Genomic DNA, 19,428 nt, shown 5'->3' with positions numbered 1-19,428 from the left:
GTTTCCCCACCTGCGGCACGGTGAGAGCACAGGACCACGGGCCACATCCTGCCCCTTGCTGCTCCCCCAGCTCCGGCTCCCGGCGGCTCGATGGGTGCAGCACCCGCAGCCACAGGGCACGGCTTCCCGCTGGCTCCCTGCCATCCCCGTTTCGGTGCCAAAAGCGCCCGGCCGAGGCGTGCCGAGGGCACACGGGGTGTGTTTTTATTCCGGTGGGGCTGGGAGGGACGCGCGGTGGCAGTGCCCGGGGTCCCCTCCTGGCCGCCCCCCTGAGGTGGGCTGGGGGCAGGAAGGGGCGACGCGGGCGGTGCTGCAGGATGCGGGCAGATCCCGTGCGATGCCGGGGCCGGGAGGAAGACCACGAGCCCGGAGAGCGCAATGATTTGTTCAGAGAAGGGCAGGGAACTGAGATTAAAAAAAGCCCTGCTAAGATCAGAAACTCTGGCGCACACAGTGCCCCATTGTTGAGCTGTCACACTTCCCTTTACTTTATTGCTTTTGTCCAACACCCTATTGTTCCACTTCCTTTTGTCCCCTATTCAGAGCCCTGGCTTTTCATTACCCAGCCGGCCTTGTTGTTTTCAGTTTCTTTTGTTTGAAGTTCCTGAGAGGAAGGTTTTATTTTCAGCGGGTTGATTAATTCGCAGCTTGAGCTGGCCTTTGTTTGTTGTGTCACCGCTGCCCCGAGTCCGGCAGCCGGCTTCGGCCCCCAGCCCGAGCTGCCCGGCTCCCGTTTTGGGGGGCCCCGAGATTCTGAGGGGCAGGCGTGAACCCCCAGAGGGTGCAGGTCTTGGGGGTCCCTGCTGTGGGGTGCAGACCCCCCCCTTCCCCAGCACACCGTGGCCCCTGCAGCCCCTGTGGTCCTGCACCCTCCAGCCTGGATCCCGGCGGTGCAAACCCCGTCCTTAATGGCCTCCTTTCCCCTTTATTCCTCCCTGAAAGGCGAGCTTGGGGAGGGCGATGTTTGCTGCCATTCGTGCTGTGCAGCCTGAGGGTTGGTGGCCCAGGAGGGGAAATCCCTGCTAGGAGCACCGCAGTCGGGCTCTTCCCCTTGCCCCTGTGCAATCCCGTTGCAGGGGATGCGGTCCCGGCTTGTCCCATTTGGGAATTCAGCCTCTGCCACCCAGCACTGGCAGACCCTTTGGAAAAGGCTGGCCATGGCGATGCTCGGTGTCCCCTCGGGTCACTTCAGAGCCCCGCAGTACTCAGCCAAGAGCCAGCAGCCCCAGCACGGTCATGGAAACCCCGCAGAACAGTGAGAGCACAGCTTCAGCAAGACCTTTGCCCCTGCAAACCAGTTAGCATGGAGCACCCTGCTATGGGGCAGGGCTGGGCAAAGGGGTGCCCCTGCTCTGGGGGGGAGCAGAGGGACCCCATCTCCCCTGCTGACAGCCCCGCCGCCCCGCAGGATGTCCATGAGGAGCCCCGTTTCTCCCCACCTGGAGCTCGATGGGGCGGGCAGCATGGTGAACTGCACCATCAAGACGGAGGAGAAGAAGGAGGGCGGCTACGAGTCCCCGCCAGGGGCTGCCCCCAGTGCCGAGCCCCGTCCCAGTGACCCCCCGGGACCACCGCCGAGGGAGGCCACGGACCCCCAGGCCCTGCCGCAGGTGGGTCCCACGGCTGTCACCCCCCACCCCCGGTCCTGGCCTTGACTGAGCCCAGGTCCTACCGGGCTGGCAGCGTGCTGCATCCCGCCCCGGGCAGACGGGGGTTGTTGTTTCCCCGAGCTTTTATTCCTCATCCTGAGGAAATGAAGCTGAAACCTGAGGCTCCCCCAGGCTTTCTGGCCGCTGCCGATGCCCTCGGGTCAGCCCTGGGATTTGCCTTTGGCCTGCAGCCTCCGTGGCCGCCTGCAGACCTCCTCCGCACGGAGCCCTAGGGCCACCCTCTCATTTTCCCACTTCAGTTGCTCTTAGGCTCCCTCTCCCCCTGGCCCGTAGCCTCCCAGGCTCAGAGGAGAAGGGCAGCCTAAAAAAATAGCAGCAACCTCCTGCAAACGAGTCCTGGCCACAGGAGGAGCGGAGATGCTCTCCAGCGGGGCTGCTCCCCAGGGGTTGGGGATGTGCCGCAGGGTTGCGTGGTCCCGTGGCCAGCCTGGTGGGGCTGGCTCTGAGCATCCCCACCGGCTCAGCACCACCTGCCTGGAGCCCCGTGGATGTCCCTGTCCTATGGGAACCTCCACCAAGTGACAACGTGTGTGTTGCAGGAGTCCCACTCGCCTGCCAGTGATGTGCTGGAGCCCCGGCGCTCGGCCTTCGAGCCGGCTGTCAGCAGCCAGGAGAAGCTGGACTTCAACAAGAACTTAAAAGAGGGTAAGAAAGGCTTCTGTGATTTACCCCCCGGCTGTTTTCGGAAAGGTTTAGGATGGGAATAGCCATCCCATGCTGAGCCTCGGGCTGTGCTCACGTGGTTCTCGTCTCCTTCCCTCCTCTCTCCTGCCCCGTGTGCCTGCCACTGGGGACAGTGATGCCAACCATCGAGAAATTGCTGTCCAGCGACTGGAAGGAGCGGCTGCTGGGCCGAAATGCTGCCGAAACCAAAGAAGTGAAGGGTGAGGTCCCCCCCCTGCCTCCTCAGTGCCCACGGGGCCGGCAGCTTTGTGTTCCCCCCGCCAGCAGGAGGGGAGGTGTGAGCGCAGCTTTGTGCATTTTACAGACGGGTATTTCATAACCAAAATGTTTATTTGATTTTTTGGGGGGGAAGGTTCCTGGTAAGAGCTTGCTCTGATGACATGGGGATGATAGAGCACATTGGGTCTTGTAAGCATCCCACGCACTGTCCCCTGGCCACCCTTTGCCCACCTGATGCCTCCCACCCCTTCCCAAGCCCCTGACCCGCAGCCTCGTGGCTTCTTCCCTGGCGCAGGAACCCAGGAGAGCCTGGCGGAGAAGGAGCTCCAGCTCCTCGTCATGATCAACCAGCTGTCCACGCTGCGGGACCAGCTCCTGACGGCGCACTCGGAGCAGAAGAACATGGCCGCGATGCTCTTCGAGAAGCAGCAGCAGCAGATGGAGCTGGCGCGGCAGCAGCAGGAGCAGGTGGGCTCGGGTGCCCGTGCGGCCGTGGGGCAGGGCAGCCTGCTCGTGGGGACTGTCTGTCCCTTTGGGGATGGCTTTGGTATCCTCTGGACACAGACACAGGACTGGGGGACAGGGAACAGGGGCAGGGTCGCCCTAGAAGTGATGGGGAGGTGGCTTTGGTGTCGGGGGCTGCAGGATTTTGGTGTCTGTCCAGAAACCGTCCCTATTTCCGTGCCCATCCCAAGACTTCCTATCGTGCTCCTTGCTACCAGGAGGCTCGGTCGTAGCTGTCCATCCCCTTCTGCCTGCTGAGGATGGCGGCCAAAGGAGGTCCTCAGCATCATGTGCCCTTCCTGACTGCTCTCTCCTTTCTCTGTAAACATCGATTTATTCCTCAGCAGTGGCCCAAATGATGCCAAGTGCAGGGGTGACATGCCTGGCACATGGGGTGTGGGTGACACGGTCCCTTCCCAGCCTATTTATCACCTTGTGCCTGTCGAGGTGGCTCAGGGGCACCTTGTATAGCACCCTACCCACCCATGGGAGTCCACGGGAACCTCTGCAGCCTCTGCTCTGCTGGTGTAGGGCAGCTCGTGCCCCACTGGGGCTCGGGGCTCCCTGATCCCGCGGCTCAGCCCTGCTGTCTCCCTCCTGCCAGATCGCGAAGCAGCAGCAGCAGCTCATCCAGCAGCAGCACAAAATCAACCTGCTGCAGCAACAGATCCAGGTAAAGGTGGGGAACACCCCACTGCCACCCCGCAGGGCCAGGCCAAGGGGACGTCGCCCGCCTGCGGTGGCCCACAGGGGTCACCCGCCCTCTCTGCTCCTCTCCCCCTCTTCCCTCCAGCAGGTCAACATGCCGTACGTCATGATCCCCGCCTTCACCCCCAGCCACCAGCCTCTCCCCGTGACGCAGGACCCCCAGATAGCGCTGCCCATCCAGCCCATCCCTTGCAAACCAGGTGAGTGGGGTCCCCAGGGCGCAGGGGCACCCTGTGGGGTGGCCTCGTCCCCCGACGCCTCCGTCTCTGCTCCCTGCAGTGGATTACCCCGTGCAGCTGCTGCACAGCCCCCCTCCTCCCACGCTGAAGAGACCCAGCGGCTCGAGCCACCTCCAGATGCAGGTACAGTCCCAAAGCATCCGTAAACCCCCCCCAAAAAACCCACAGCTGGGGGACCGAGGGCAGCGCATCACCCTGCCTTCCCTCCTCCGCCGCAGGAGACCTCGCAGCCGCTGAACCTGACGGCCAAACCCAAAGGCTCCGAGCTTCCCAGTGCCTCCAGCTCGCCCAGTTTGAAGATGAGCAGCTGCCAATCCCACACGCCGAGCCACGGGGCCGCGAGGGACCTGCAGACCAGTCCGTCCAACCTGCCTCTGGGTGGGTTCCCAAAACCGTCACCAACAGGGGGTCCATCCTGAGCCCTCCCCTGGGCACCTCCCAGGGGCAGGAGGCGTCTCTGCTCCGTGGGGTCCCACCTTGCTGGGGTGGGCAGCAGCCACCCCGCTGCTCCGTGCGACCCCACAAGCAGCCCGTTAGGTTTGCGAGGGCGGGACGGGTGCTGCAGGGTTTTGGGGTGCTGATGCTGACGGGTGCTCTGGGGTTTGCCACCAGGCTTCCTGGGTGAAGGCGATGCCATCACCAAAGCCATCCAGGACGCGCGGCAGCTGCTGCATGGCCACGGCGGGGCCATGGAGGGCGCGCTGAGCCACCCCTACCGCAAGGTGAGCCAAGCCCAAATCCTCCCCATCTCACCCCAGTCGGTCCCCACCCGAGGAGTAACGTCCCCTCCGCCTCCGTGCAGGATCACGTCAGCATTGACACTTCCCCGGTGAAGGAGCGGCTGGAGGAGGCCCCCGCGCACCGCCTGGACGAGGCGCTGCTGACCTGCGAGATGGACGGTAGGGCCGGGGGGCAGGCAGCAGGTCCCGCGGGGCCGCGCCGCCTCCTTCCCCTCGCCCCCTGAGCCGGCCCCGGCTTTGCCTCGCAGGCTCGCGGCACTTCCCCGAGTCCAGGAACAACAACCACATCAAGCGGCCCATGAACGCCTTCATGGTGTGGGCGAAGGACGAGAGGAGGAAGATCTTGCAAGCCTTCCCGGACATGCACAACTCCAGCATCAGCAAGATCCTGGGTGAGTGCCCCGCGGCCGTCCTGCTGCTGCTCCCCTTGGCGGGTGGGCAGCCCCGAGCTATGGTCTGGGGTGAAATGAGGAGCAAAACCTTCTCCTGGCACCTGGTGCACCTGGGGACAAGGCAGCAGGGCCTTAAAAACGTGTGATAAAGGCGTGCGAGGAGGGACAGGGGGAGGTGTGCAGGGGCACGCTGCGTGTCAGGGGATGAGGACAGGCCTGGACCCGCTGCATTTGGCCACCCGGGTCCCTGGGCGCTGCTCACACCAGGGTTCCTGGGTGCTCATCCCATGGGTGACCATCACCTGCTCACCCTGCAGAGCACCGGCAGGGTCCTGTGGGGCAAATTCCTCCTCTGGCTGATGGTGCCCTGGCCAGTTTTGGAGCCCGGCACCATTTTATTGCCATCCTCTCCCACCGGCCTCCACCTGAGCGCAGCATCTCTGCTTGCCTCCCTCCATCCTCACCCTTGCCTGCACCCCGTGGTCCTCCTCATCCCTCCGGGATGGTGCTACGGCACTTTGCACCCTCGTCGGTGTCTGTAGCAGCAGCGGCCTCATCCAGCCACGTCCCAGCCCCATGACTCTGATGGTCCTGCAGCAGCTCGCTGTCTCTCCAGCCCTTCCCCGCGGCCGTTTCGCCCCAGCCTCCGGCTATTAAAAGCGAGCGGTGCGGTCTCCAAAGAGCCCGTCCCAAGGGCCAAGCCGAGCGTGCGGCGGCGCAGCGCAGCCCCGCTGTGGGTTACCTACAGCACACGCACCTCGCTCCGCCGCCGGCTCGTTTTAGCAGCTCCGCTTGTTAAAGAAGAAACGAAACAACCGCCAGGCTTTTCCCTTTGAGGGAACGTGCGGGCAGGATCTGCTCGCAACCGCCGGGGGCTGGGAGGGTCTGGGAGCGGGTGCTCTGTGGTGTGCTGGTTGCTCCCACGCTTGATGTCCGTGGCTTTAAATAACTGGCGCCGTTTTCTGCCTGGCAGCCGGAGCCGCGAGCCGCTCGCGGGTGCAAATTTAGCAGGTGAATACCTGCAGGCGAGCGGTCCGGGGACGGTGCTCACCCAGATGGGGGGTTTTGGTTCCTGCGTGCTCTCTGGCACGGTTGCTCCTGAAAACGTGGGCTCAGCACGAAGGGCTGAGCAGGTGGAGGACACCTGAGCAAGGTGGACGTGGGGCGTGCTCGCCTCCATGCTGCAGTTTCCCTGGGGTGCCCGGTTCGTGGTGATGCTCCCTGGGGAGCTGGGCTGGGCTGGGGGGTGAAGGAGACCCAAGGGAGGGACATGGAGGCTCAAAGAGGATTTAGGGGATGGGGTCTGTGTAAGTGTCCAGCCCAAAAGCCCTGCTCAGAGCCCTGCTGACACCACAGTCAGATGAGGATGCTCACGACCTGTGTCCTGTTGACCCTGAGATCTCCATGGCTGGAGATCCCACACCCCGCTGGGACCTTGTCCCAGGGCTGCACCCCTCCCAGCAGGCTGAATCCTTTCCCTGTGTCCAGCTGTGATTTCCCTTGTGGCTGCTGCCTCTTGTCCTCCACTGTGCACCTGTGAGAAGGGCTGAGCTTGGTCTTCCCCATGCCCCTTTTACGTGGTGGAAGACGCAGTCACAGCCCCTGCGCCTTGCCTGAGCCATCCCAGCTCCTGCTCCCTGGTGGCCACCGCTGCAATTCTTCCACCGTGCCCATCTCTCCCCAGAACTGGACACAGATCCAGCTTCAGACCTCGGTGCAGCACCGAGGGGACTGATTCTGTCCCTCCCCAGCCTGGCCCCGGCCAGCACCCTTTGTGCGGTGCCCCGCTTTGCTCTCCTGCCTCGGGTGCTGGCGGAGACGACAATAAAGGTCAGCCAGCGGGGGAATTCAAGTCACACGCTGGTACAGCCTATTTTAGCTGCAGCACCTGCTCGCCATACCTTGGAGAGGGGAGAGCCGTGAAAGCTGTGGCCGGAGAGGTGCCGGGAAGGTCAGGGCTGGGGACCTCTTCCCGGCACGCCGCGGGGCCGGCTGCCACCTGCAGCACGGGCGCTCCCATGGGTGCCATCAGCCCTGGCTCCTGTCTCACCTGGGGCAGCCGCATCTCCCCAGGGCCCCACGGTCCAGGGCTGCGTCCCGCTGCCGCGTGCGAATTCAGGTGTGTGCAGCACAAGGGGAGCGTGCACGAAGCATGGAATACCATGGGAGTGTGCGCGCTGGGCTCGTTGCAGCAGGTGGGGGAGCCGCAGCACGGCAGGGGCTAAGCGTGCCCCTCTCTGCGCAGGCTCCCGCTGGAAATCCATGACGAACCAGGAGAAGCAGCCCTACTACGAGGAGCAAGCCCGGCTGAGCCGGCAGCACCTGGAGAAGTACCCCGACTACAAGTACAAGCCCCGGCCCAAGCGCACGTGCATCGTGGAGGGGAAGCGGCTGCGCGTGGGCGAGTACAAGGCGCTGATGCGGAACCGGCGGCAGGACGCGCGGCAGGGCTACTTGATAGGGTAACGCGCGGGGTGGGGGCAGCGAGGGGCTCGTGCGTCGTCCCCCCCCCTCCCCCCCCAAAACCCAGCCGGTGACTGCATCCCCCTGTCCCGCAGGCCCCAGGGCAGCCAGATGCCCCCCGCCTCCTCGGACGTGCTGTACCCGCGGCCGGTGGGCATGCAGCTAACGCCCCCCCTGATGGAGCACTACCTGCCCCGCAGCATGGACCCCAACATGCCCGTCATCGTCAACACGCGCAGCCTCAAGGAAGGCGACGGCGGGGACGACGGGCACTCGGTGGCCGACGGCGAGATGTACCGCTACAGCGAGGACGAGGACTCGGAGGGCGAGGACAAGAGCGATGGCGAGCTGGTGGTGCTGACGGACTGAGGGGGGGCCGGGCGGGGGGCAGGCAAGGCTGGCGGCCCCCCCACGGGTTTGGGATGCGCTGGGAGCAGAGGAGGAGCTGCGATGGGGAGGGCAGGAGCTGCTGCTGCCGCCACCTGCCTTGCTGTCCGGGTGACCCCACGGAGCCAGCACCCGCATTTTGGGGTTGCTGCCCTCGGGAGGTGATGGAGCAGCGACGCACGCTGCCGGGTGTTTGGGTTCATGGCCGTGCCACCCCCAATCCGCACGGGGTGGCTGCTGCTGCTGGGAGCATGGCTCCAAGGCTCGGCTCTGCACTCTGCTCGGGTGCCACCGAGCTGTCCCCTCCCTGCACCCCCCCCCCCCCCAGGAGGGGATCGGGATGTGGGAAAACCTCCCAAGCATCACCCAGCCCTCCACCCCGGCACCCTAGGGACCCTTGCTGAGAGCCTCACCTGCGGCACCCTCCAGCCCCCCAGGACACGGGACGGGGACACGCTCAGCAGAGCCCCCCCCCACCCTGCCGCGTCTCCCTCCCGGCCGTCAGAGCCTGCCAGTAAATTCCCACGGAGCCAATTTTAGCTCTCGCCTGGCCGGAGCACGAGCCAAGGTCTCTGAGGAGCTCTTTATGCTCCCGACAGCCCTGGCCCACTTTGTAAATAAAGCGGGGGCTGTTCCCTGCCTGCGCCGCTGCCCCGGCCCCCCAGCAGCCCCTGGGTACGTGCCGTGATGCCGGGGTGCATCCCCGGGGGGTTTTTCCCCTCTCGCCCCAGCTCGGTGAGCTGCACCCGCGACCTGCATCGCGCGAAAGAGACGCAGGGGGAGAGAAAAACAGGGATTTAAAAAAAGGAAATTAAAAGAAAAAAAAAAAAAAGGAAAGAAAAAAAGAAAATTTTAAAAATGAAAGGAAAAATTAAAAAAAAGAAAATTAAAAAAATAAAAGGAAAAAATTAGAAAAAATGAAAAATTAAAAAAATAAAAGGAAAAATTAAAAAGCCGACAATTAAAAAAAAAAAAAGGAAAATTAAAAAAAAAAGAAAATGTAAAAAAATAATAAAATACGACTTTGCTGCGGCCAGCACCCCCCCGGGGCTGGCGGGGGGGGCGCAGCGGGGGCTGTAGGGGCCGGCGCGGAGCCCGTGCTCCGCCGTGTGGCCGCAGCCGGGGCAGCGAGCGAGGCGCCGAGGCTGGGCTCCGGGCACCGTTACCCCCCGCCCCGGGGGGGGGGTCCTGCCTCCTCGCCCACCCTCCTGCCTCCTTCCCCTTGTCAGTGCTTTATTTATTCCCCCTCCCCGGGCTGCTCAGGCTGGGGGCGGGTGGGTTGTGCTGCGGGGGGGGGGGGGGGGGGGCGGGCTGGATGCGGCCGTGCCCGCTGAGGGGCAGCTTTTCCTCTCTCTCTTTTTTTTTTTTTAAAGACTGTAAATATAGATAGAGCTTTATTTTGTTAATAAGACGAGTAACTTAACCTGTATATTTCACATACTTGTTTACAACTGTCCCCCCCCCCCCACCCCTTGGCACAATAAAGCTGACTTTTTGGAGCTGAGCAGGGCTGGGAGAGCTGGGCTGGGGGCTTCACCCCCGCGTTCCCTGCCCCTCTTCCAGCGCAGCCCCGAGGCTTTGCTCCCTACGTTTTCTCTCTGCTGTTCCTCAGCTCCTCCTCCTGCCTGCGGGGGGGGTCCCAAGCTGCCCCCCCCCCTTCCCACCTGTGATTTCTTGGGGGTCTCGGTCCCTCAGTAGCAACTTTGAGGCTTCAAACTCCTCCGCCCGGTGCCTGCTGCAGCTCCGAGCTGCCCTCCCCAGAGCACAGCAGAAGCCCACCCTACAAGGGAATCCCCCCCCGCCCCGTCCTCCTCCTCCCCCCCTGCTCTGCCCTTCCCCAGGAGAGCTCTGGGTGCTCCCCCCAGCCCCGAGGGTGCTGCCCCTGCTCCAGCCCCAGGCACCACGCATCCACGGCCCCCCCCTTTCCAGCTACCAGCAGCTTTTATTGTGCACCAAAACGAACACCAGATGCAACAAAAAGTCCCGCTTTTCGCTGGGGTAGGTTCCTGGGCCCTGACAGTCCACCCCCCCCCCCCCCCCCCCCCAGCTGATGATGATGCACGACCCCTGTCACTGAGCTGGGCAGTGCTCAGCGGGATGGGCGCTCAGCCTCAGACAGCCTGGGGAGGGGGACAGCAGCCGAGTGCCACCGAGGGCCAAAGCTGTGCCCTCTTCATGGGGCAGGGTGGCTTCATCACCAGGGTGTCCCACGCAGGGACACGGCCCTGCACCAAGGGCGCAGAGGGGAGCACAAGGATGGGGCAGCACCAAACCCCCCTGGTGCTGGGGAAGCTGGGAGCCCCCCCACCCCGCTGTGGGATGCTGCAGGTGGAGCCGGGGAGGTGATGGGGGCCCAGGAGACCGCGGCCCCCAGGGAAAAGCGGCTGTGGGCTGAGCGCAGCGCAGGGGGTGCGGGCACCCTGAGCCCTCGCTGCCCCTCGCTGCCTTGCAGCATCACAGTCCAGCTTGGAGCCGGTATGGAAAAGGGTCCCCTGCTCAGAGACGGCCCCAAATCTGGGATCAGCACTGACCTAAAAGGTGGTTTTTGGGGGGTGAGAGCCCGAGGGACACCGAGCAGGCAGGGCAAGGAGGCAGGGAGCCGCGAAGCCAACGGGCGCAGCGTGTGCGTTGGGCAGCTGAAGCAACCTGGCAGTGCTCAGGGCTGCTGAGCAGCTGGGGGGGGGACCCGTTCCCTCCCTCGGGGATGGCACGGAGGGAGAAAACCCGCTGCCAGGCCCAGCGGCAGCGGTGCCAGCGAGGCACGGAGCCGCTGGGCAGCGGGGCTGAGCTGGGGCTCGGCGCTTGGGCAGTGGGTGGCGAGGCTTCCTTGCTGCAGGAAGGGGCCTCCCCGAGGCCGTGGTCCTGTCGAGTGTCTCGTGGTCCAGTCTTAGGTATGTCCAGGGAGTCCTTTAATCGGTGGCTGGGGCAGAGCTCCTCTTCCCCCTTGCCACCAGCAGGACCTGCCCTCACCCCCGGCTGGGGCGGGGAAGGGGCGAGGGGGGTGCCGGGGCTGTGGACGCAGCAAGGACAAAATAGCTCAGGGTCTCACGGGCCAGAGATGCTATTTGGAGAGCTGCAGGGCTGTGACCACCGGCTTCATCTTGAAGTACTGTTTAAATCTTAGCTTTGCATATCTGCCGAAAGAGGGACGGCCATGAGACAGTCACCCCCACCCTGGTGCTGACTCCCCGGGCCGCAGGATCCATCCAGCGGGGAGGTACCTTTGGGGACGCTGGTCCCCTCCAGCCCCGCGTGGACTCACCTTAAGAAGTTAAAGTCTATGGTAGAGTATTTATCCTGGATCAGGCCCCAGCATGCCCAGAGGAAATGGGATGCCTGCAACAAAAGAAGGATCAGAAACTGGCAAGCAGCATCCCTGCCCGCAGGGCGAGATGCTCTCGTCTCTCCCGGCTGGGTCCCAGCAGCCCCACGGCCGTGACGACAGGACACAGGGTGGCAGCCAGCTGGGGCTGGCCCAGGCGTGTAATTTTATATGCTCCGGAGGCAGATGGCAGCCCTGGGTGAGGAATGCCAGCAGGAAGGATGCTGAGCAGCCGCACAGCGTGCTTGGGGCACCAGCTCAGGGCACGTGCTCAGGGGTGTCCAGTGTTCGTAGCTGGATGCCCCTCCTGACCCCACAAAAGTGGGCAATGGGGATTTGGCACCACTGGGACAGGTCCCTGCTGCAGCAAAGGGCTCTGCTGGAAGGGATGGGGGCAGAGCTCGGGTGCAGTTTGGCAGGGTGCCAAAGCAGTCGGGCAGAAGGGTGCAATTTGGCCAGGTGCTGCCTCACCTAGGTAGTTTTTGCTTCGGCCTTTCTGAAAATCAGCTCTTGGCAAAAGTAAAGGGGTCAGAATGCCACCATCCCTCTCACAATTGAAGTGTCCCCATCCCTGCAGCAGCCTGCAGCACTGCTGGGGACCTCCACCTGCCGCAGCCCAGGTTGCTCCGACATGGGGAGGAGAGAACCAAACCCCCTCACATCAGCCCCGCCGTGCTGGAAATCACCGTGCCAGCTCCGGCCAGAAAAACAGCTGAGATTTCACCTAAAATTTCCAGAGGATTGGCTCTGTTCGCCCAAAAGAGGATTTCCTCATGCTTGGCTGCACCCTGGGGTCACGCAGCTTCTCTGGTGGGATGCCCAAGGCTGCTGCTGTCAGACACACTGCCCCTTGGCACACGCTGATGCTGGCTGGAGGCCAGCACCATCTCTGACCTTGTCCTGGGGCTCAGCACCTCCGAGCGCAGCCAGGCCTTTCGGGGGCAGCCCCCTGCCCTCACCCCAGCTGCACCCAACCCCCCCAAGGCTGGTGCCTGCCCTTTGCGAGTGACCAAAACCCATCCCCAAGCCCAGCTCCTTCCCACCTCCGGCACTCACCAAGGAAAACTTGTTCACTTGCACGTAGAGAGCCTCCAGCTCCTTGTCAGACACGGCCGGCCCCGTGCCCCCCTGCTCGCCCTGGGTGAGCTGCTTGTAGGCCTGCAGGTAGGAGCGCAGCCACTGCAGCTGGGTCTCCTTGCTGGGGTAGAGGCGGTAATCCACCTCCTTCACGCCTGCGAGGGGACCTGGGGTTAGTGATATCCCGGGGGGGGGTTTATCTAGGGCACAGCAGGGTGACCAAGGGGCCCCCCAAGCGGGATGGGGTGAGTGAAACCATCCCAGCTCCGGGCTTGCACGTGCTGGGGATCAATTCTGATTCGGGGCACCCGCCCAGCTCCACCACGGTTAACAGAGCTGGGTTCTTGCAGGCAGCACGCCCTGGCAGCAAATGGGGGGCCAAGGCAAGCAGAGACCCCCCCTCGGGCATCGCTCTCACCCCGGGCAGCCCCTTTTTTAATTCTCTTGGCAAAAGTAAAGCTCTCGGGATGGATCCCTGCCCATTTCCCATGGGGGGGCACAGGATGCAACAGCCTCCTCCGTTCCCCGAGGATGGGGCAGCCCTTGGGGAGCTGCCACCACCCGGGGGGGACCTCGAGAGCTGCCCGGCTCACCCGCAAACTCGTTGAAGTGGTTCCCGATGTCGAAGGCCTGGTAGTTGTAGCCGGTGTACTCGTAGTCGATGAAACGAACTTGCTCTGTGAAGGCAAAGCGAGGGGCTGCGAGGGGCTGGGGACGGAGCCAATGGGTGCCCGTGGGGGGGGGGGGGGGACACGGGGCTGAGCCTCCCCTGGCTGGGCACGCCACACCGCCGCCACCAACCCTGCGTCCTGTTGTAGATGATGTTCTTGCAGAGCAGGTCGTTGTGGCACAGCACCACCGGGGAACCCAGCTGGGAGAGCGTCTCCTTCATCCAGGCCAGCTCGTGTTCAAGAGTTTCCAGGCTGGGCACGTCCTGGTGGAGGCTGGGGAAGGGGAAGGGGGTGGAATCACTTCTGCTCGCCTCCCCTGGGGGCGGAAGGGAAGGCTTGCCCCCTGCTTCCCTCCGTGCATGTCATAAATGAATTAATCAGTGGCACAAAGTGGGGCTAACGAGGCTGGGTTTGGTTCAGAAGCATGCTCGGGCACGTGGTGCATCCCCGGTGGTGCCCAGGGCACCTGGCTCAGCCTCAGCCCTTCCCCTGTCCTCGCTTAGGTCCTCGCCCACCCCCAAGCTTCACCAAATCAGCTACAGAGCCTCGCAGTGCCGCTCGCATCCAACTAACCCAAAGGCCACGGGAATTTTTTGCATTCCCCAGGCCACGTAACCCATTCCGTACCCTCTGCAGTTGCAGTTCCAAGAAGAGAGCCGGTTAATAATTACTGAATTGGCTGCATTTGAGGTGCAGACTTGGGTAAAGTCTGCCCGCAGCATGGCGAGCACCGAGGGCAGCCCTGCGTCCCACCCAGCCGCCCAGGACCTGGTTAATTATTTGCCTGCTTCAGGGTTCGTTCACCTCTGCCGCCTCTTGGGGCTGCCCGCATCCTTCCACGGACGCCCCGGCTCGGCCATGGTGCCCTCACTCACCTGACGTGAACCCGGGCTCCCAGCAAGGCATCGCCCTGCCAGCAGTGGGGTGAAGTGGTTTGAAATGGGGGCTGGCTGCTTGCGTCTACGCTGGGTCACTAGCTTCCCCTCCAGCACCCGCTGCTCAGGTCCCCCCAGTAAGAAGGGCCTGAGCTTCACCTTATTCTAGCCATGGCTTAAGACACGGGTTAGGTTTGCAGGGAGGAGGAGGAGGAGGAAGATTACAGCAGGTGGGAGCTGCTGGCTCAGGCCGGATCCTGCCTGGGTGCTGAGCAGCCACGACCCAGAGCTGTCTCTGCCCTAGCACAGCAAAAGTCCTCCCTGCACCAGGCAGCTGATCCGTCCCACAAGCATCCCCTCCACTGAGGGGCTTGTCCACAAGGCTGCTCACAGATGAATCATGGCCCAAGCGTGCCCACGTGGCCAGGACCACCCCAAAAACCCGCTCACGAACCCCAGACTCCAGCAGAGGCTTTACCTGGGGACCGGGGCTCTTCCCCCGGTCCCGTAGGAGGACCTAGAGGTGGGTGGGCAGCGGGTGCCCAAGCCAGAGCCTGGCTCTTTGGGATCCCTCTGCCTTTACCTGGGGTTGGGTACCTTTGGGCTGAGGTCCATCTTCACGAGGGTGAGGTATTTGTGCAGCTTCTGCCAGAGGATGGGCTTGGGGAGGCTCCCGTTGGCGTGGATGGCGTGCACCCGGGCCATCTCCTGGGCCACCAGCCTGGAAGGAGCCACAGAGACATGGGTGAGAGCCTGAGATGGGGCTGGAAATGTCTTCAAAGAGATTCTAAAAAACACACCCCGCACAGCTGAGACCCCTCTCCATTTCAGCTGTGAGCCTCTGAAGGATTTTAAGACCCCGTCTGGGTGAAAGACTGGCGTTCGCCTTCCCAGGGGAGGCTCAAATATAAACCACAGTTCTCGGGCAGTCTCTTTATTCACCAAAAGCTTAAAAAACCCGTTGAAAAACCCAGTGCTGACTCAGTGGTGCCCCTCACTGGGGAACTCGGCCCACTTACCCCCCTGCACCACCCCGCTTTGGGCACGGAAAGGACAGGAGCAGAGCCCCCGGGCACCGCTTTGGAGCAAAGGCAGCGAGGGGCAGAGCTGGAAACGCGAAGCAGGGCCACGGGCCCTCTTCATCCAGCTCCCCCCCGTCCCCGCACGCCCCAGCACATGGGGGGCCTGTGCACCTGAATATGTGGGGGTCCCGCACGTGGTCGGGCCCCAGGGCGATGCCGGGCAGGAACTCGTAGCAGAGCCCGTTCTGGAAGGCGCAGTAGAGGTCGGGGGCACAGCCGTGGGCGCGCAGCACCTGGAAGTTCCTCAGCTCCGTCTCCCGGTCCACGAAGAGCTCCGTTTTCCTGCCGTAGATGCGGACCAGCACGGCGTCCACCATGTCCTCGTCCGTGTAGCAGGCCACGAGCTTGTTGGTGATGCCGTCGGTGAAGAGCTGCAGGGGGAGAGGGGCGGCAGAGGCGATGCCCGCAGGTCCTCCGCCATGCGGGGTGGGCACGGGGGGAACCCCCCCTGTCCTCCCAGGCACAGCCACCCGTGGGCAGACCCCAGGGAGAAAGCAACGTGGTAATGGCAACAACAGGCTATGGGCAAATGAGAGCAGGACACAGCAGTGCCCGTGGGAGGTGGAATGAGTTTGCAAGGCCTCAAGGCTCACGCCTGAGCTGGGGCTCTGCACGGGCACGAGGCTTCAGCTACCCCAAAGCGCAGGTGCTTGGGGTGGAAACCCGCCTGCTCTTTTCCACCTGGTTGCTCAAGGGCAGCTTGATGTGCTGCAAGCACGCTTGGCATCCCAGCAACCCTGGGAATCGGTCCCAAAAAAATCAGCGCAAACCTTTTGGCAGAAAACAAGAAGAAGAAAAAAAAAAAAAGAAAAAAAGCCACGGCAAACAAGGCTGAGCAAACACCACCACCCCATCTCCTCCTCCTGACCCTCCCCGCGGGGCAGGGCTGGGCGGGAGTCGCTGATAGGCAGGGACGTCTCTGCTGGGGACGTCTCTTGTCACTGCCCTGATGGCTCCTCGCAGATGGAAAGGGAGTTTTGTTCTCCCGGCTTGGCCGCCTGCCCACGCACATGTGGGCCCCGCTGCCTCCCGCGCCGGGGTCCCCTCCCTGCCCCGGTTTCCATCCCCTAAAGTACGCCAAGGAGTTTGGGGCTCCTCCGCCCCACGGGAGACCCCCACGTGGGCAGGATGCTCAGCCGGAGAGGGGATCCAAGAGTCCCCCAAGTGTTCGAGGGGACCCAAAAGTACCCCACATTTTTGAGGGGACCCAAACGTCCCCCCCGTGTTCGAGGGGACCCAAAAGTCCCCCTGTGTTCTCCCTCCATCCCGCTGCAGTTGGGCGAGACGGAGCCAGTGCGATGCTGGCGGAGCGGGAGGGCGCGTGGTAGGTAGCAGCGGTGCTCGGGGGTGGGACGGCTAATTTTAGACGGCTCACTCAGCAACTCGCGCTCCTATATAGGGTGCCTATATATAGGGCTTCCCTATGCAGCCTGCCGAGGGAAACTCAAAGCGCTGGAATTACACACCCGGGCTTGGCCGGCACTAACGCCCCTCGTTGCACAGCTGGCGGCGGCATCCCTGGGGCGAGCACGTTGCACAGGGCTGGCTGTGCCAGCCCATCGGCAGTCGCACCAACGCTGCTGCTGCTGCCTCACCTGCCCCTGAGTTGGGCTGATGCTGCCCAAGCAGCCGAGCTGCTTTGCCCAGGCCACATAATCCCTGTTTCCACCACGGTGCCGCGCTCGGCTTCTGCTCTCCTCGTCCTGCTGGGCTCCAGAGGGCAGAAATTCAGCAAGCACAAGGTGTCATGCCATGCAAAAGGTGTCCCACCATGCACAAGGTGTCCCGCCGTGCACAAGGCGCCGCAGCCTTGCGCCGATGCCTCTGCGAGCAGCACGCGCAGCAGCCGCAGGTGAGCGGCTCCACCTGCAGATGCTCAGCGCTGCCTCACACGCTGGCTCCACGCATTGCCTTGTCGTGCTGCTTGACGGCGTGATCAGCCCTTTGCAGAGGGTTTAGCGGGATTACTGAGCCTTATTCCACCCCCCCTTGAATTCCAGACCGTTAATTTCGGAGACTCGCACGTGGCTCGGCAGCAACCTGCACGCACGCAGGGGCTCGCCCAGGTTGGGGGCGGCACCCCCTCCAGTTCCCAACGAACGAGTGTGACTCCTTGGGATATTCCTTGATGATCCAAAGTGCAGCTAATTGGTGCCAGGGCCATGGCCCTGCTACCAGCCAAATCCTTTCCTGCTGTTGTTGTGTGATTTGGGTTGGGGGGAGGTAGGTGTGACTACACCAGCAGCTTGGCAGCGAATTAAAAGAAAAGCAAGACCTGGTGCAGAGATGCCGAAGGGATGCAGCTCTGTGCCGTGGTGCTGCACCCCTGCAAGGGGACACAGGCAGACCCCGGTCCCCTCCTGCAGCCCTGTGCCTGCTGTGAGGCCAGGGGTCCCGAAGCTGCCGCGTTCGCTGCCTCCCCGTGCCCACGCCAGCACTCCTGCTGCCGCTCCTCGAGTGCTGTGCATGTCACAGCAGCTGAAGTTAAAAAAAAGTCCTGGGAGGCAGAGCACAGCCCTCTGCCACGCTGAAGTCCTCGTGGTGGTTCGTTCAGCTCCTCATCACTGTCTCTCTTATTGCCGGGTGGGTAACGGAGGTGTGCGGGCGCCCTGGAAGCACCGCTGGGAGTCACCGACTAAGGCCTGCGCCGCTTCAGTCTGGAGATGCTTCTGCCCAGGAACGGAGCTCCAAGGATGAGTCGTCGTCTCCCTGGGCACAACCTGGAGCACAGGGGGCTGGAGACCTCGGCAGCCGGAGGGCAGGTGCGGGAGGCCGAGCACCCGGACCCATCCTCCCCATTTCCTGCACCCTGCCCCATGCGCTGGGGGATTTTTTTCCATGGTACAGGCACAGCCTGGTACAGTCCCTGCAAGCAGCTGTGCACTGACACCGTGCACCGAGGTGGTGTGAACTGGGCACCGCTCCAGTGCGCGGAGGAAAGCTAACAGGAACGCTAATAGGAACCAGCTGAGGACCAGTGTCCCACTCCAATCCCCTCCCGAACTGCTCTTACAAGAGCAGCGAAGGGAAATGCAACTGGAGGTTTCCCCCACATCTCCCAAGTTTTTTTCTTTTTTCAAATTAAAAACACACGCACGCATGCACAAGCTGCTGTTGGGTGCGGATTCCCCTCCTATGCCTGGAGAGAACCTGGCCACCAGAGAGCCAGGTCCTTCTCCACCTCAGGTCCCCCCCCAGCTGTCACCGTGGCGGGCAGGGCTGTGCCGCGCTAGGTGCCGCGCAGCGCCCGGGACATTTCCTGCCCTGACAACTATGCGGTGTGAGGAACTCCAACTCCAAGCTTCCTGTCTACTACCATCTGCCCTTTCGCGTGTATTTTCCTGCAGCTTCTTGTATTTAATTACACTTGGCTATTAATACATTTTTAATGACACTCCAGGCACACGGGAAGTGTGCGCCTTCGGAGGACACGCGTGCACATGTCTGTGCGTTTCAGTGCACCCAGCTCCGCCGCAGCCCCGCTTTGTGCCCCCCAGTGAAGACGCAGCCCCCACTTCTCCACCCCAAGACCTGGCACTCGTGGAGGGGGACGGGGCTGCAGAGCCACGCAGCCCCCAGCCCCAGGACCCGCTGTGCCAGCTCGGGACGATGCCAGCTCCGAGGACACCGTGCGAGGGGACTGAGCAGCGGTGCAATACCGCTGATAACCCACACCAGCACCGCTCCTGGGAACCGCTGCTCCCCCAAGCAGGGCAATGCCGGGGGGGCTGCCAGCACGGCCCCCAGCCTCCACCCCCCGCAGCAGCCCCCAGGATCCTGCTCCCATGTGCGGTCCCCCCTCCGTCACTCCTCAAGGGGGGTCCCCAAAGCCTGCTGGGGGGGGGTCTCAGTGCTGGAGACCTGTGCACACCTGCTCAGCCCCTCTCTTTGGAGGGCATGGAGGGGGCCAGGATGCGTCCCCCCCCCCCCCCCCCCGGCAGGCCCTGCAGCCCCCGTGGCGGGTCCCATAGCCCCCTATAGCGGGACCTCGGCGCCCCCTTCCCGCACGCCCTGCGGCCCCCCCAGGGCGAGCCCTCCCCAGGCGGGGGCCATACCTTGGTCTTCACCCTCGCCGGCTGCCAGCCGGGTCTCAGCTCCCGCACCAGCCGCAGCGCCCCGGGCAGCACATCGCCCTCATCCACCGCCATCCCCAGGTGGGGAACGCACGGAGGGACCCCGCGGCCCCTTCCCCGACCCCGGTCGGCTTCCGAGCAATCCGGGCAGCGGCCGGCAGCTCCGGCCATCCCCAGCTCCGAGCACCCCGACCCTCGGCCCATGTGCCGGGGGCTGCGGCGGGGCCGGCGGCCGCGGGGAGGAGCCGCTCGCCGCTGGGAAGCCATGAGTCACCGGCCCGCCTCCCTCCGCCCGCCTTCCCCGGCAGCTCCCGCCCGCATT

General features: G+C 63.6%; 2 protein-coding genes across 2 annotated transcripts; one reads left to right on the top strand and one right to left on the bottom strand.

Annotated features, from left to right (window-relative positions):
• The first annotated feature begins 1,409 nt into the window (after positions 1 to 1,409).
• SOX13 (SRY-box transcription factor 13) lies at positions 1,410 to 7,988 on the top strand. The gene is made up of 13 exons (XM_035561434.1): positions 1,410 to 1,610; positions 2,210 to 2,315; positions 2,468 to 2,554; positions 2,869 to 3,041; positions 3,682 to 3,750; positions 3,871 to 3,985; positions 4,065 to 4,147; positions 4,243 to 4,402; positions 4,637 to 4,746; positions 4,827 to 4,923; positions 5,013 to 5,156; positions 7,402 to 7,618; positions 7,715 to 7,988. The coding sequence occupies exons 1-13, from the start codon at positions 1,410 to 1,412 to the stop codon at positions 7,986 to 7,988; spliced, it is 1,836 nt and encodes a 611-aa protein (XP_035417327.1).
• A 3,013-nt stretch (positions 7,989 to 11,001) lies between these two features.
• Positions 11,002 to 19,310, bottom strand: ETNK2 (ethanolamine kinase 2). The gene is made up of 8 exons (XM_035561535.1): positions 19,089 to 19,310; positions 15,145 to 15,404; positions 14,535 to 14,672; positions 13,207 to 13,349; positions 12,999 to 13,082; positions 12,385 to 12,560; positions 11,269 to 11,342; positions 11,002 to 11,140 (listed from the first exon to the last, which is right to left on the bottom strand). Exons 1-8 carry the CDS (start codon positions 19,308 to 19,310, stop codon positions 11,068 to 11,070), a joined length of 1,170 nt encoding a protein of 389 aa, XP_035417428.1. The 3' UTR covers positions 11,002 to 11,067.
• Positions 19,311 to 19,428: the final 118 nt, after the last annotated feature.

Source organism: Cygnus atratus, chromosome 24 (assembly GCF_013377495.2).
Source record: "Cygnus atratus isolate AKBS03 ecotype Queensland, Australia chromosome 24, CAtr_DNAZoo_HiC_assembly, whole genome shotgun sequence".
Classification (NCBI taxonomy): Eukaryota; Metazoa; Chordata; class Aves; order Anseriformes; family Anatidae; genus Cygnus; species Cygnus atratus.
Note: the sequence above shows the minus strand (reverse complement) of the source record. Positions and strands in the feature narration are given on the sequence as shown.